This window comes from Falco biarmicus, chromosome 6 (assembly GCF_023638135.1).
Source record: "Falco biarmicus isolate bFalBia1 chromosome 6, bFalBia1.pri, whole genome shotgun sequence".
Lineage (NCBI taxonomy): Eukaryota > Metazoa > Chordata > Aves > Falconiformes > Falconidae > Falco > Falco biarmicus.
In genome coordinates this window covers 19575769-19592819 of record NC_079293.1, presented here as the reverse complement: position 1 = coordinate 19592819, position 17051 = coordinate 19575769, and the positions used below count along the sequence as shown (strand labels likewise).

Genomic DNA, 17051 nt, shown 5'->3' with positions numbered 1-17051 from the left:
TCCCAAGCCCCGTTTTGTGGCTTTCTCTGTTGTCTGGTTTTTTCACTTCAGACACTGCAGTTTGAGCCATTGGAGTTCAGAACACTGGCTCTGAGATGCCTTCCTACAAATTCTTCAGAGAAGCCTCCTGAGGACTCCTCATGGCGAACACTGACCCAGAACACTGACTTATTGTTTGGCTTTTCAAGACCCTCTTCAGCAGTATTCAGCTGCCCCAAGACTCCCCAGCGCTAGGCTCGGCTAGAGCTAGCTAGACAGAGCACATCTACTCCTGAAAAAGGCCTCAAGGCGCCAGAACTGCTTCTACAGCCACGACACCAGCGACGCTCGAGCACCGTGCCTCACGCTTCCCGCCTCACGCCCGGCTCCGCGTGCAGGCTGCCGCCCCCCGCCCGCCACAGCCGCCCAAGCGCCGCACAACCAACGCGCTCCTGCGCCACAGGCGGCGCCCGGGCACAACGCGCAGGCGCGGTGGGGGCCAGGCGCAGCGCGCAGGTCTGACGCTGGTGCGTGGAGGCGGGTTTGAACGGTGGCGGGTACCGGAGCCTCTCTGTGCTGCGCCGCGCCACGCCGCTAATGGAGCCTATCCTGAAAGGTACTGGCTCGTTTGCTGTGCGGGGGTAGGGCTCACAGCCGGGCGTCGCTTCTCCCGGCGCGGCCGAGGGGAGCCACCGAGCTGGAGCCGGCCCTGTTTACAACGCAGCCCCTGCACCCTGTCGCCTTGTGGCCCTTTCCCTGCAGCTTCCTGGCTGGTCCGCCTGCGGAGAGCGGTCGGGCCTGGCGGGTGAGGGGCCGCTGGGAGGTGGCTAGCCCCGGGGGCTGCTCGCCTCCTTCCCGTCCGGTTCTCTCTTCTGAGGGGCGGCCCACCGCCGGGTCTGGCGTGGGGCACGGCTCTCGGGGCGTGTCGGTTTCCAGCTCGATGCGGTGTCCCCGCGGGTGGGAAGCCCTCCGTGGGCGCGGGAGTGGGGCGGGACGAAGCTTGGCTGCGGGGCTGCTCTGGCTAATGGCGAATCCGCTTGAAACGGGTGGTGCGGCCGGGCGGCCCTCGGCCTGCCCTGGCGACAGCTTATGGCCGGCCTCAGGCCCGCCGGCGGCGTGTCACTGCTGCTGGGGCGGGCAGGGCTGGAGGCCTCCCTCAGGCAGGGGAGGGAGCCACGGCCCCCCGAGGTGGCTCGGTACGGCCCTGGGCGCTGCCACTGCCGCCGTGCATCGGTGCCCGCTGGGCTCCTGCTTTCCTCGTCAGTCATGGCTTGATCTTGTCTGGTTTCTTCTTAATCATTCTAAATGTCTGCCTTCCTAGGTTGCCCTCTGATGTCTCTTTTTCCCTGTTATCACTGCCTTCTCTGAGACCTGGCATAAGTTGGCCTTTACAAGAATCAAACTTTACTCAGAGCCTTTCTAGTTCAAACAAGCTCCAAACCCTTTCACACTTTCCTTTCCGTCAACTGTTTCAAAACTGCAGAGTGCCTTGTCTTTTATTAGAATATATTTGATTAGCTGAAAATGGCTAATTATTGTAAAATATACCTTAGATCCTACTGCAGGTGCATGCAGCTTTGAATGTTCCTCCGAGTTCGTAATTTGACCTTCACTGAAATCCTCCAACCTGTTTTTCTAAGATAATTATAACTATGGAAGCTCTAAAATATTTGATGTAAGAGGAAAGGTTGTTTTTTGGTGGTGTTTGGTTTTTTTTAATGCAAGTGCAGTATTTTTCACAATAGAACAATCAAGAAAAAAAGCAACTCTGGCAAAAGCTGCCCTGATCCAGTAGTAGGATGAGCACAATTAAAAGCATGTTGGAGTAGACTTATATTAGGCTCTTATCTGTATCTGAAGTCATAGGACTGTTACTGAAATCTCGGAATGAAACCAACACCAATGTGATGTAGATAAGCAGACACTTCTTTATTGACGGCCGGGTGCATGAGTGAGTCCTCTCACGATCAACGCACACCAAGTTTCAAAATCGTGCACCTCATATAGAACTTATTCATACATATTCATTAAATATTCATGCATAAACATAGTATTTCCCGAAAATCAAATCATTAACATACTCTCGCTTCGTATGTTAATCAGCTTATCAGTCCTTTGCGCCTGCGCAAACCCTTCCAATAATTGTGGGCAGGGGTCTTTGGGAGGAAGATCGTAGGTCTTCCTCATGGTGTGCTTTTCACCTTTTGTCTGGAATGTGATGGTCTTGCAAGTTTGCAGTGTTCTTACCGTCTGAGCTAATTTATGTCCTTGTCGACCATCTGTGTCTTCTGCTTGTTTCTTTTAGTCGCTCCCTCTAGATAACTTATAAACAGGCCCCTTGTTAGAGAAAGTTAACGAAAGAGAAACAGACTACTTCTTTCATCAGTTATTTCATTAATTATTTCTTTCAAACTATGGTTACATGACCTAATTACTATACTTGCATTCTTTGAGTAAATTTGTGTATTGTGTGTCTACAGACACCTTGTGAGGCTGTGGACATCCTGTTATCTGATGGCATCTTAACACCCAAGGAGGAAAGACAGATAGCAAAAGCTGATTGAAAACAGCCAGCTCAGCATTTTCTGGCAAAAGGTGAAAAGCACACCTTGAGGAAGACCTACGGCCTTCCTCCCAAAGACCACCGCCCACGTCCCGAGGACCCCTGCCCACAATTCTTGGAAGAATTTGGGCAGGCAAAGGACTGATAAGCTAATTAACATACGAAGCGAGAGTAGGCGGGTTTAGGTAATGACTATATATAGGCGTTAATTGAATAGTCATTGTTTTATGGTATAAATATAAGATAGTTAGTTACTTCAGACATGCACGTTAGGCGGAAGGATCCCCCGTGCATCCAGCGCTGCCAGTAAAGGATACTTAGTCACCAAGAAATTTTGACTTCGTTCTTTAAATCACAATGCAGAGTTTCATCTGCGCATTCCATTACAAGTCACTGTCATGGTAAAACACATATTTACATGAGTAGAACTACTACAGAGTGTATTTTATTTTAGAAGCTCAACATTTTAATTAATTGATCATTTTTAACTTTTGGTTTCATTTCCCCTTCTTTAAACGTCTAGATGGTCTAATAAATCTCATCCCAACAAAGATTTTGGTGAATTTGGCATTATTATTTGTTTTGTTAGTTTGTACTTTAAAGGTTTCAGGATGTTTTCCTGGTGGCCAGCAGTCCCCACAACTGTAACAAGTTCTTTTCACTGAAGTTTTAACACCAAATAAGTTGGTTTTGTATTCACCAACTTTTCTACATCACAATTACCTAGTAACAATCAACTCGAATCTTTATCCAGTCCTATTCACAACCAGCTTTCAAACATCTAAATTTCGCCATCAAAGATTCACCTTTATTCTGCTCAGACCCACTGCCTGCCCTAAAGGGGCCGTTACCGGTCCTGTTGTACTGCAAATGCTGCAGCAATTGGGGTGACGTTGTCAGGTCCTTCTGCTCAATTGTCAGCAACAGCAACCCCCTCCTCACCATCAGGATTGGAGCAGGAGGTGCTCTTCCTGCTCTGTAGGTTACAAATACCTGCCTCTGCAACAGCACTTCTGTTTTAACTCGTTCTTAACCTGAATGCAAATCTGCTACTTGTTGCTTGTTGTTTTGTTTCTTATTCCTCTATATTTCTATTAAAATGATTTTAGCAAATCTGTAACAGGACTGCTAAGATTTTTCCCTGTGGTTTGACTAAGAAGGTGTTTTATGTATCAAGTTTCTCTTTTATGTTAAGAGTATTTCTAGCAATTATGAAAATACGCTAATCTTCATAAAAGTACTACTGTTAAGAGTGTTAGGATTTTCATTTAGAAAGAAGACAGGTGATGCTACATAATAATTAAACGGAAGGACACACGTAGTAACTAAGATAATTAAGCAGTGTTTGCCAAGGATGACCCTCTTAAATTGTTATTTATGAGTTCTGGGAGTTGTCTGGCCTGCAGAGAGTTTGTGTAAAGTTGTTTTTGGTGAAATAGCATTTCTCCAGATTTTTGGGACTTTACTGATTCATCATTCAAATTTTGAAATTGTCATAGTGGAGCTGTAGGTCTTTTTAGTGCTTGTCCTAAGTAAAATTAATGCAGGAATTGTTACGAGTTTCATTTACTTATCCCTCCTTGTCAATATTTCTGGGTTGGTTTGTTTAAAGACCTTCTCACCCATGGCTGATTTCATTCCTTGGAGAGATTATTAATCTGGTTGGTAAAGGAAGCTACTTAAATGTGATATACCTAGAGTTTCATAAACCACCTGGCATGAGATTGTATTAGCCCCTGTGATATGTATTCAGTTTGGGGTGATTCAGTGTAAATAAAGTGGAATTTGAAGTCAACTGGAAATTGTTAAGTAATATTTCTGCAGTTTTCTGGGGTTTTGGGGAAGGAATAATTCTGTTTATTTTGTTATGTTCTGTAACTTGTGTTACATCAACTTGTCTTAACATTTTTATTAGCCTGAAGATTAGCAGTGATTAAATAATGATAAAGGCAAGCAGTCATGTAAAGATGCTGCATTACTTGTAAGCTGGTAGTGTGTTTTAAACTGACAGTAGTTAAACAACTTTTCACTTTGTCTAACTTCTAAGGTTGTTCCACTACAGCAATATAAGGGATAGAAATACTCTAAAAAGAACATCTGATACTCAGTTTATTAAAAGCTGTATTTGCTACTGAATGCAGTATGTATAAAAGCAAAATTTTGCTGGAAAGTCAGTCTAACCAGTTTTACCGTACTATATACTTAATTAGCTGCTTGTTGTTTTCTGATCAAGGTATTTCTGCATTTGTAGAAGTTTGGTCATCTAACAGAACAGAAAATTATTCAAACACATTTGAACAGCAACTTCTTGATATGGGAGCAAAAGTAAGTAAGCTATTTTGAAATAAATACAATAGGAAAGCTATTAGTGCTATTAGTTACGAACTAGCTTGCTTGTTCTGCTTGTCATGCGTATTTGTTCGTAGTATGAGTTTTTAAGGTACAGGAAGGAAGATAAACACAGGCCTGAGAAAAGACAGATACGCTGTAAAATTCATGCTAGTGACAGGTGGAAGATGTATTTAAAGCCTCCTTATATCTCTAAACATCTTTGTATATTAATATGATAGCATGCACTTGTGTATGGGGCTTGCCACATAGTGTGGGCAAGCCAAATCTCAGTGTTAAAAACCTTTGGTGTACAAGTATGTACCTTATGGGTTTTATGTTTTTTTTCTTGAACTTGTAGGCAGCTTAACTTGTAGGCAGCTGCTCTGTTGTTATTACAGTATTTTCTAACCCAGGTACCATGAAATTTTATTCTTCCATTCACTCTGCCACAAATGTGGTTAAACTCCAGAAAGTGTTAGTAGAAATACATCTGTCTTTGTATAAGTATCAGTGATTTTTTTCTGTATCAAGTATAGTTGACTTGTAGGTGCAAAGTATGTTTAATTGCCAGCTGTAAAATTTCCGCCAGAGATGAAAGTCAAACTGGCATCTTCCCTTCTTGTACATTATTACTGGTTAATGGAGATTTTTACAACCCACATCATGCTCTAAACATTTGTGTGAACTCCCAGTGCTTTTTAAGTGGGCATGTGTAGGTCTCCCCAAAGCCTCTTCTTGTATGAATTTAGCTGAGATAGTGTGACAGAACAGTAAATTAACTGTTTTTACTATAAAGCAAATACAGCTCTCACTAAGTACAGCACAAAAGAACAAGAAATATTTCTTACTTGAGTTATTATCAGATCTATGTAATTCTGTTCTGTTGGTACTAGATTTTTCTCACAGAAAATAGGAAAAAGCATAAGGCTCCAAAATACTTCAAGTTGATGAAAAACTAGCTGGATATGGTAGAAGGTGCAGGCAGATGATACAGATGAGCCTATTTAGAAAATCCCTGTGACTGAAAAGGTGTGGTCCTGCCTCTTCACTATTCCAGATGCTTCCCTTTTTATTGCATTGAGCACATGATAATAAGCTGGCTTGGCTCACTGTGTCAGGAAATAAAATTCTAAGTTAGTTTTTCACTAGATTTTTGATTCAGACATCTCAAGTGAGCTGAGCAGCAGAGGACATCCAGGGTAAGGGAGGAGATGTGAGGTTAGAAAGAGGTGTAAGGTAGTGCTCCTGCATCATTTGGAGGCAAAGCTCTATCAAGCATCTGTCTCCTTAGGACATGGGCTGTGAGTGGGATACTAGCATAAGTGAGTAAGCAACTGTATCTGGAGTCATAATACCAAAAGAGATTCATTGGTCTCTATACCTAGACACTTAAATATCATGGCTTTTTGTCTTCCAAGAAGTAATAAATCAGCTCACCACCATAAATTTTTGGAAAAGCTGAATAGTTTTCTTAAAGCCAAATACAGATCCAATATGTTGGGAGCCAAGTATAGTGGTGCAATTGAGAGCACAACAGAAAGCTACAGAGCTGTTTCCATTTGCTGTGCTGAGAAGATGCTGCTGTAAAATGAGTTGTATTGATCTCACCATGTCAACAGTCAAAACAGCTGATAAGTTTTATGTGTAGGATGTTGAGTCTTCACAAAAGGAACCTTTGGTTGTGAAGAATGGGGTATCTAGAACTAAAAAAATTATTGCTTAGTTGTCAATAGAGGCTGATAACTGAAAATTTGATCAGTTGTACAACATAATGAAAACATTAGGTATGATGTTTGTTGTACTGACTTAAGTTTTCTGTATTTCTCACTTTTTAAAATGTTTCCATGGGGATTTTTTTTTAGTACCTTCAGCCTTACCTCAAAACTAGAAGTGATCATCTTTATTGATGAGAATTAGTTTAAAGGATGAGGTTAATTGTACTCTTTAAGCCTGTGAGTTTTTTGCAAAATAAAAGACGTCATTTGGGCATTTCTTTGAATAGTGGCATCTACTCTTACTAGCTGTTGCATAAAAAATTAAGTTGGGCTACATAAATAAAAATGTGGTAAGATGAATGATGCAGCTAGAGTAGGGAGATGAAAATGTTAACTTAAGAGAAAAGAAGTTTGAAAACAAAAGGCTAGTCTAGCCTTCTAGCATACTTGCATTGGCTTGATCAATGATCCTTGAGTTTCTATTGCTTGAGGCTTCTTGCAAAGGTGGGAAAGGTCAAAAGAGTCCTTGACATAATGTTTAGAATGTGTTTTTATGCTAATGGTTAATACATTGTAAAAGGACTATGCTAACTAGTTTCATTAGGTTTCTTCTGATTATCAGACTTAAAGATGAGCTCTTTGTGTATTTTGCAGGTTTCAAAAACTTTGAACAAGCATGTGACCCATGTAGTCTTCAAAGATGGACATCTGGCCACATGGAGAAAAGCACAGAAGATGGGTGTAAAAACAGTTTCTGTACTCTGGGTGGAGAAGTGAGTGCTCATGGATATAATGAATGTGACCTGTTCCAGAGAGAATGGATTGTAGTAGTGTTATTTCAAAACTAAAGTACAGTACTTTTTGGGTGGTTTTTTTAATGTACTTGTGATAGTGATTAATCTAAGTAAATGATAACTTTTCTATGACTGTTCCTATTACAAAGAATGTTACTTGCATAAAAAGGTAAAATGTTAACTCTTGAAAAATGAATGTGTTGAAGTAGTTCTGTAGTATATTTGTTAACCATCCAGTGTTCCACTCCTTTGCTCTCAGATGGCATGCATAGGCAAGTGAAGACAAGATATTTATGTTGAATAGAGTTCTTCCATTTTCATATGGAAAAACACATTTCATCAGGGACATTGTACTGTTTCTGTACTTAACTCCTGTAGTCAGAATATCTCCTTTCCAGAAAGAAAAAGATCTATATGTAGTCTGGTTTTGAAGACATTTGGCAGGTTCAGAACAGCACTGCTTGAAGAGTCTCAACTACCATATGGAAAAAGTTAAATTAAAAAAAAAAAAAGAAAAAGAAAAAAAACCCCACAACTTTCAGCTGTGCAGCCAGTCCATAAGAATTTGCTAGTCCATAGCTGCTTCTCTGAGTTTACAAAGTGCTTTTGAGGTCTAACTCAGATTTCAGATGAAGCGCAAAACGCAGTGTTAAGAATATGCATGTGTTATACTTGAACACTCCAACTGATAGATTGCTGTGATGATAGAAATTAGAATATAAGTCAAGTAAAGAGGTCCTTTCCTATACCAGTTGTAATATACATGGAGAGATAAAGTCTGCTAAGTGCAAAAGTAAAAAAAAAAGGGGGGGAGGGGGAGGGGGGGAAGAGGTAAAAACTGAGCTCAGCCACCGCTTCAATGTAAGCCAGTACAACTGCAAAACTTGTGATGCAAGGCTGTTAGCCAGGCAAGAAGTTCATGCAGTTCTGCAGAAGGAGGATTTTTCTTTTTTTTCTTTATTTTTAAAAAGAATGTCGTATATAGAAGTTACCGCTGCACAACCAGCCAGCTTTAATACCAAGGGAGAAATACCTTAACCTCTCAAAAATGAGGGTCATGCAAAATTTTATTCATATAAACAGATCTTTCTGGGACCTGGTGCTATCTGAGTGTCTAGTAATGATGGTCATTTCAGTAGGAATCTTTGGTTATAAAACTAAATATGCTCTTCAGGTGGCTAAGTATATTAATATGGAATTTGAAACCTTAGTCACAGGAACTATAAGCTATTTGAGGACTTGGATGTGCTGTAGTACAAAGGAACCCAGAAAATTCCAGGTGAGTAACATCTGCAATGGAAGAAGAATGAGAGCCTTACAGCGTAGGGTGTAGGACGTTATCATGCAGAAATGCATTGTGATAGCACTTCGACCGCAGGAGTCTCTTCTGCAATACTAGAAGGTATTGAGTGAATGAACACAGTGGAAAGCTCAGACAGAGAAACAGCTGGATATGCGATAATGTAGGGGACATCATGGAGCTTTGAGACCCAGGTATAAAAGCCTCAAGAAACTAACGGTTGCTGGATACCAGCAGCAAAGGAAAAGAAAAGAGAAAGGTTTGGGAGGGAGAACTTAAGCTGTTTGGTAGGAAAGAGAAGGCTAGAATCTTCGTGGTATTTTTTTAAAGTGTTCCTAGTGTCATGCTCTGGACAAGGCAAGGTCTTGGTATATGGCTTAGAAGATGAGGTTTGTGGGAACTGTGGGAATCATTTGAAGTAGAGATGTATGTTTTTGCAGAGGGGGACCCAAGCTTCAAGCTTTGGAACAGGCTGCCCAGGGAGATGATGAAATCGTTATCCCTGGAAGTGTAAAAAATGCATAATGTGGTGCTTAGGGACATGGTTTAATGGTGGACTTGGCAGTCCTGGGTTAACGGTTGGACTTGATGATCTCAAAGGTCTTCTCCAACCTAAATGACTCTATGATTCAGAGCTGTGAAGTATGATTGAAGTTCTCTGTAATCTTTTTCTTCTGCCTTTCAGTTTAAAGTTAATGCCAAAAGGTGCACAAGAACATACAACTTAAATTTATGTATACTCTAGGCAGAATTCATAGGAATGTGATATCCTTGAGCAAAGGTCAGGAGCGGGGGAAGCTCTATGTAAGAGATAGTAATGAATAGTCTCACTAGTCATAGGGTTATTCAAATGAGGCACAGACAATACAAAATTAAAATGAGTCTGTGCTAGCCTACGTGCTAAAACTTTTTGTAATAAGATGAGGGAACTGGAGTGCCTGACTTTGAATTACAGTATATCAGTATCTCATAGATGTGGCAGGCAGAAGACAGTCTGTTGAACCCTGGAACAATTTAAACCTGAAGGACTGAATAGTATGTGCCATTAAAATAGTGGTTCTGTATGAGTGAAAGCTTAGTTTGAACCCAATAACTGTGGAAGCAAATAATACAGAGTTTGTATGAGTTGAAGTTTTAGAGTTACTAAAACAAGATGGCTTGAATAACCAGCTCCTCCATTCAGTTCAGTAGCAAGTGGAGCATTCTCAGAATGGTCAGAAATGCTGGGAAATGTCATTTCAGGAAATGTAATAGTAAAGGGCAACTTTCTAGTGTAGACTGGGGATTGGGTGACTCTTTCTGGAGTGCAGCGCAAAGCCAAATATTTTAGTTATTTCTTGGTCTTAATTGCTTTGTTGATGGTTGTTCAAATTCATAAAAACTTCTTGTAATTATGGCTACAGTATAAAACCAGCATTCATACTGGAACTCCAGAACCCAAGAAGTTCTGTGACAGTGCTCAAATTGAAAAAGAAGTTTACTTTAAATGGAAGAAGTTCTGTTAAGAAGCTAAGACAGTGAAGGGAGTAAGATTCTTGCAGGTGTCAAGGAGACTGAAGTGTAAGTCTTCTCTAAGTGTATCAGAAAGAAAATTATCATCATACTGCGTGAGGGGAGAATTGAAGATTTGGGGACTTAAGTAACTTTTCATAGCAGTTACCTCAACAGTAGTCAAAAATCAAATTAAATAGAACATAAAGCCTCATGTAGTGGAATGACAGAATTTTATCATGGTTACTTTTGGAATGTTGCCAGAGGATGGCAATGAGCATGACTGAAGTTACTGTTTTCTCACAAGATGTGATTGAAGAGACAAGAATACTTCAGCCTGGAAAAGAAGTGGGAGTGGAGGGGGAGAGACTCTTGTGAACACAAAGTTTGATATGTAAAGGCTGAATAAGGAAGAATGAGTATTTTCCTTTCCAGTAGAAGAATTGGAAAGCATCACATGAATATATCTGAGTGCACTTTCAGAGAAAACAATAAATGATGGTTTTTAGCAAAAGATGGTTAGGCTGTAGAACTGCTTGTTGCAGAATCATAGTCAGCAAAGATTTATGTGGGTTCAAAAAAATGCTGAAGCAATGAAACATGCAGTTTTATCAAAAACCAAATACAGTATTGCACCTGACCATCTCTAAACCAGAAACCTAGGAACATAACAAAGTAAACTGGGAATGTTTGGATGTGTTTTCGTGTGTTATCATTCCCTGAGCAGTGCTTGAGCCTCTGAGGAGCATGGCCTATGATCTGAAAAATGCTGACTTTTCTCCATAAAAGGCAGCACAAATTACAAGGGTTTGTGCAGTATTTAGTGAACATTGCCTTGCTGAACTTTTACTGGATTTCCAGTGTTCTCTCCAATGATCTGCCTCAAACTTTTATTGGAAGCTTCTGTTTTATACTATGAGCATCTATTTTAATGCAGTTCTACAGTTTAATAGGAAGTAATTTGATTGGGAAGAAGACTCTTTAAAAAAAATTACAGTTGAAATTCTAAAAAAGTCATTACTCCATAGTAAATGTATTTTTAATTTTTTAAAAAGTGTTCCTTTTTTTTGTTTTCCAAGAATGGCAGATATGTCTGACTTTAAAAACAGTGCACAAAATTGTGGACTTGCTATTAAGATTCATGTAAACAAATTGTAAGTTTAATGCAAAATAAGTGACAACTTTGGGATCACTGAAAAAAAAAATCTTGCTTCTTCAACTCAATTACCTTAGTAAGCAACCCAAAAAAACCCCAACCCAAAACCCAACAACAGAAAGAACCCTGCATAAAACAGAATTGCTACAATCTGTGTCCAAATTACGAACACTTAATGCTTCCAAATGAAACCCAGAATTGGGAAATGCTACCCATATATTCTTGGTACAGTAACTCATGTCACAAATAAGATAGATAGATAATTTACATTCAGATTTGTCTGCAAAGTAAAAAATTCTTGTAGGATATTTAATGGTCAATTTTTTCTCTGCTTAGCTTCTCTGAATGAATGTAAATTTTAATGTCATCTATATCTATGCTGATTATTATCCAGAATTTATATATAATAACAGCCACTGAAGTCCAGTGTGCTGGATATCTCTGTATGCTACTCCAGCGAACTCTAAACTCAGCGGGTTTGGCAAATACATGTAGTAGTTTGGCTCTTTTCTTTGTTAAAACTGAGTAACTAAACAGTTTTTAATTCTCCAGATAAAAACTTTATAGCAGTTAGATCACTAGGTGTCACTAGAATCACAGTTTTGAACGGCTTCTTGGGGAATCTAGTGTAGTCTATTACAGTTCCATACTCTTTCCCAAACTTGGAATGTTTTATTTATTTTCATAGAATCATTTAGGTTGGAAAAGACCTTTAAGATAATTAAGTCCAACTGTTAACCTTAGTGTACACAAGACTGCATCATATTTCAAGATAACTTTAGCTCCACTGTTCTAACATCAGTCTTCGAAATGGAAAGACAGGAAAAACTAGGGGTAAGGTATCAGCTGGATTTTTGGTTTTGTAATTAAAAAAAGTTTGCATAAGTGTAGATTGCTTCTCAATAAGGCGCTGTTTTTAGCATTGTATATACAAAGATAAGGCAGAAAACTGAGACTGATGGGTAAGATGTAAAAGCCAGGTCAGATGAAGGCTTCTTCCTCATTTGCCTGAAGAAAGAATTCTTTGTTGCCCCAACCATGACATTCTGTAGATCAGAGTTAGGAGTTTACTGTGGTTACAGTGATGAAGTTGACCTTAAGTTCATTAGGTAGTGAACAATGAAAGCCTACAGTCCTCACAAAAATCAGGGCAAGATTTGAGATTCGTGAGAATCTGGCCAGAAGGACTTAATGCAGTGATTTTTTTTAATGTATGAAAAATAATATATGAGTAGGAATATTTGAGTTTCTTAATGGCAATTTAGAGGGCATCATTGGGGAAAAAAAACATCCTATATTTGGTGTGTAATAGAGGTTTTGTGTATTTTTAGCATTACAGTAATTAGGCTAAAGATACATACTTAGGAAGGGTTGGTGCTTCATTATTACAGGGCTCAGGCAACTCTCTTTGCAATAAAGGTTCTTATTCTTAAAAAGAAAAGCACCAGACCTGCTCTAATTTATTATACAGGTGTCAAGAAGCTGGAGTACGTGTTGATGAATCCTTATTCCCTGCAGTAGATGCTGATGAAGCATTACCACTACTGATCAAAAAAGTGAGTATGTGATTATTTGTGTTTGTTTTAGTTTTTTTAAATAGGCCTAGAGTATTAAACTTTAAAGTTTGAACTTGACTTCCTGACCTCAGGCATTTGAACTATTTGTTTTCAGAACATTCTGTAAATTCTACCTATCCATCTCAGTAGATTTTTAAAGGTAGGCTGTGTCTGTGCTTATGTGACATTTTATCTGAAGAAAGGATAATAAAAATGGTTTATATATATTGGTGAATAAAGAAATGAAGATTTTAATTAAAATGACCTAATGACTAACTAATCAAAAAAGCTTGACTGTCATGTGGCTTATGTTTCGTGGAGTTATGACAAGCCCTCAAATCCTGATATTAAAAAAAAAAAAATCCTTCAAATCTTAGCTTTGCTGCAAGCAAAAAAGACAAGATAGGAAGTTAATCTCCTTTTTACTAAAATGTAACCTAAAAAAAAAAATCTGCTACATTCTTTATTATTTCGTGTTAAAGTTCACTTGTAAACTTCTGCAATTACATGTTATTCTCAAGGAGGTGATAAGTAGCATAGAGTTAAACACTGATAATAAATGCTGTCATAAAGTGGTAGGTAAACAGAAAGCGTAGTTACTTCTTGCATTTTTATACCATATAATTAATAGTTTTGTGTGTCTTGTAGCACAAATGTATGCAGCCAAAAGGCTTTGTTGAAAAAAGTCCAGAAAATGATAGAAAGCTGCAGAGAAGACTGGACCAGATGGCTAAAGAATTAGATTTACAAAAGATAGCTGTTAATGCTGGTAAGAACTATTTTGGACTAAGATTCAAATATCTTAAGTTATTTCTTTAAAGCACTTCATGAGGTTTTTCTGGGGTTTTTTTACTTGTATGCATGTCAGCGTGAAAAATAGCTGACTTTTTATTGCAAGTTTGTGGTATTAAGGCATCTGTAGTGATGTCAGGTATAAGGAACCTATTTTTTACTAGGGTTTTTTTTTGAAAAAGAAACCCAAAACTTCAACTGAAGCTGTTATAGCATGTAAATATTAATGTATGAATGTAATTTCTTTGTGTAGAAACTGATGTGCCAGTTTTACTATTTGAAGACAATGGCTCGCTTGTATACAGCTCTCTTAAGATAAAAGATCAATATAGTGCAATGGAAAGAAGAATAAAGAAGGAAAACGGAGAAAATGTTTCTCCTACGGGTAAGAAGTTAAATTGTGCTTATCCATGAACATGCACAAATGGCTACTATTTTGGAGTGCTTCTCTTGCTCAGGCCTTCAGAATTTATTTCATCACTTACTTGATTGCATGTCCTCTCTTCTCAGGTTTCGAGTAGGTGTGAATGCTTTAGCTTTTAGTTGCTTTGTATTGAAGGTGACCAGAAGTCACGGAAGACAATGATTCTTAAATCACTAGACTGCTCAAGAGGACTAATGTTTAAGCTAGACTTCTGAAGCTTGTAAATTGGTTAAACTTCACAGGAAGACTTTAGATCTTATTTCCTGTTAACTTTTCATATGAACGCTGTACTTGACAGAGTTTGTAATGTTATTGCTCTGAAGCCAACAGTTTAAAAAAAAAAAAAAAAAAGAGTCCAAAATTGATGAGGCATGTGTCCAGGTACTGAAGAACAGGATTAAAAAAAAATAACATTAGAATGACCAAATTGAATAAATCAGTTGATTTCAAAATGCAGATCCTGGTGAACCTGGTGAATTAAATCTAGATTGCAGTTTTCAAATAATTTTTTACTGTTTGATTTACCTTACTATGAAAATACTGAGATCTAAGTCATTACGTTTTGCGAGTGGTTATAAAAACTGTTGAAATGTGGAACATCTTTTGAGGGGAGAGGAATCTGTAGTATTTGCTACATTGACTGCATTGTCAGTTTATAATTTCAAAAATTGTGGGGGGGAAGTAAAGAACCAGTGACACATTGATGAAAAATTAAATCTTAATTTATTTTTATATGGCTTGTATTTGTTTTCTCTTTGAGTTTTAAAGTAATACCTTGAACCATTTTGAAAAGCAATGCTGCCATGTCAAGGCTTTGCTGCTAATTGCAGAATTTGACAGATACTTTAGTAAAATGCCTCAACTGCCTTAGAAAGGTCTATAATATTGCCATGATTCTTTAGGTTCAGAAAAAATGTGGTGCTGAGTTATCTAGAAAAAATTGCTTAAAATTGTAGAATATCTAATAGCTTTCTTGTTACTATGTAAATTTGAGATGCTGCTGGGCAGTCTATAATAATTTATAGGGTTATAGTTAATTGGCAGAGTAATGCGTTTTCTCTTGCAATAGAGCTGTTCTGAAGTATGTATAGATGGTGTGGAAATCTGTATGTTTGCATAGGGCTAACTAGTTTATTATTTACAAATTCCTAGCTTCACAAGCATCTCAAATACCTCCAAGCAGTTCACCAGGAGACTGCCCGCTGTCTACTTGTGTGTTAACTAATTCAGAAGATATATCATTACCAGGTAACTAACACAACTTTTTTTATACATATGCGTGTGTGTGTGTGTGTATACACACACATACTCTAAAACTTGGCCTGCTAACTTACTTTGTGAAGTACTGCATACTGAAATGGTAACTGTACATCATCGTTCATATTTAAAGCTGAATTATTTTAGTTTTTCTTAACTGGCAAAGTATGTAGAAGATTTCAAGGAAAATGGAGCATGAGGAATCACATTGGGCGAGTGCTCTGCCTTACTGCTGTGTTGCTTGCCTCACTTCCTCCTCTTTCCTCACACCACTGATGGTTTCTTGTCCTGTCATGGTGTCAGGCTTCTCTGCTCTTACAGTGGTCATGTAAAGAATACAGAGTGAGTGCTAAACAGTGTGATGTGGGAAGCAAAAAAAAACAACATAACTGAGAGAGACAGCTCAGAGAACTGAAATGTCTTCCAAATTTTCAATTGAAAAACTTGCATTTAAAAGGAAACCTAATGTATTTTCCAGCTCAAGTATTCAGGTTTCAAAGAAATTAAGAGTAAAAATAAATCAGCTTTAAAATGTTGTACGGGTGCAGATGAATTCAAGTAGTTTATTATCAATATTCTTATTCTCATAAAGTTAGGGGTTTGTTCCTGTGTTTTGGCATAGTAGCAGGATATAAGGGAAAAAATTGTGACAGCTGTTGAGCTGTGTCAGTGGGCATCTAAAGAGCATTGATCATGTATGCAATGGGTACGTACTTCAGACCTCATGTCTTCTGTCAGTCACATGAGCAAAAAGCTGAAGTGAGACGCTGGTGTTTGATCTCGGTAGAAAAATAAGGAGAAGATAGTCTTTAGAATTCATAATGAGGGCCACCTGAGCAGTTCTCTGAGTACTCTCTGTTCTACCTCAACAGTAAGCTATACCTCATGCTGTTTACAGGTGTTGTATTTTGTTGACATCCTACAGGAATTCTGTCATGCTGGCTTACTTGAGAACAGGGCCGGTATCTTGTAGGCTGAGACAGCTTAGTATATCTTCATGCAGTGTTAGGGAAAAGTAACAGCTTAATACTGGAATTAGCATAGCTATGCCAATAAACTTTATTTTGGTAAATTACTTCTGTGCCGATGAGATTGAACATCATGATTTGAGAGCTTTGCAACTGCACAGTGTAATCATGTTGAGAATAGACTTCCACATCTCATGACAATATTAGCTTCCATCTGATGCTCTGTGACAGTGGCCCTTATATTTGTGTTTGCAAGATAGTGAATAGAGTATATGGTGTGTATATATGAATATATATATGATAGAATATGTTGGTTAATAATGGTTAATGCTCAAGAATCCAGTTTAATTTGAGGATTTAAGTTAAGACTTTTTCAACTGTCAGTATGGGAGTCTGATTGCATCATGTCATTGTCTTAATTTAGGTAGCTACACCATGTGTTTAAAAATATTTATGTTTACTAAGGAAATAACTTCAAGATTTCCCCTAAAACCTACAGGAGCACTTACAGGAATATTCCTGAAACATTGCACTCAATGTGTATTTAAACAAAAGCATCTATTGCAATAATCAGATTAGAACAGGATTTTTAAAAGTGTATTCTGAATAATTAGAGATACTAGCCTGTTTCAGAGCGATTTATTGGGAAGAGTTAAGAATAAATTCTGTGTATCACCTCCCCCAAAATAATTTCATAAGAATAGCTACAAGAAATGACATATTTT

The 17051-nt window shown here is 38.5% G+C and overlaps 1 protein-coding gene across 1 annotated transcript in view; it reads left to right on the top strand.

Annotated features, from left to right (window-relative positions):
• Positions 1 to 502: 502 nt before the first annotated feature.
• MCPH1 (microcephalin 1) overlaps positions 503 to 17051 on the top strand; it is a 135572-nt gene continuing 119023 nt past the window's right edge. The window contains 7 exon segments of the mRNA XM_056343376.1: positions 503 to 595; positions 4776 to 4867; positions 7243 to 7361; positions 12801 to 12885; positions 13534 to 13654; positions 13931 to 14062; positions 15254 to 15349. Coding sequence (XP_056199351.1) covers positions 577 to 595; positions 4776 to 4867; positions 7243 to 7361; positions 12801 to 12885; positions 13534 to 13654; positions 13931 to 14062; positions 15254 to 15349 — 664 coding nt within the window. The 5' untranslated portion in view covers positions 503 to 576.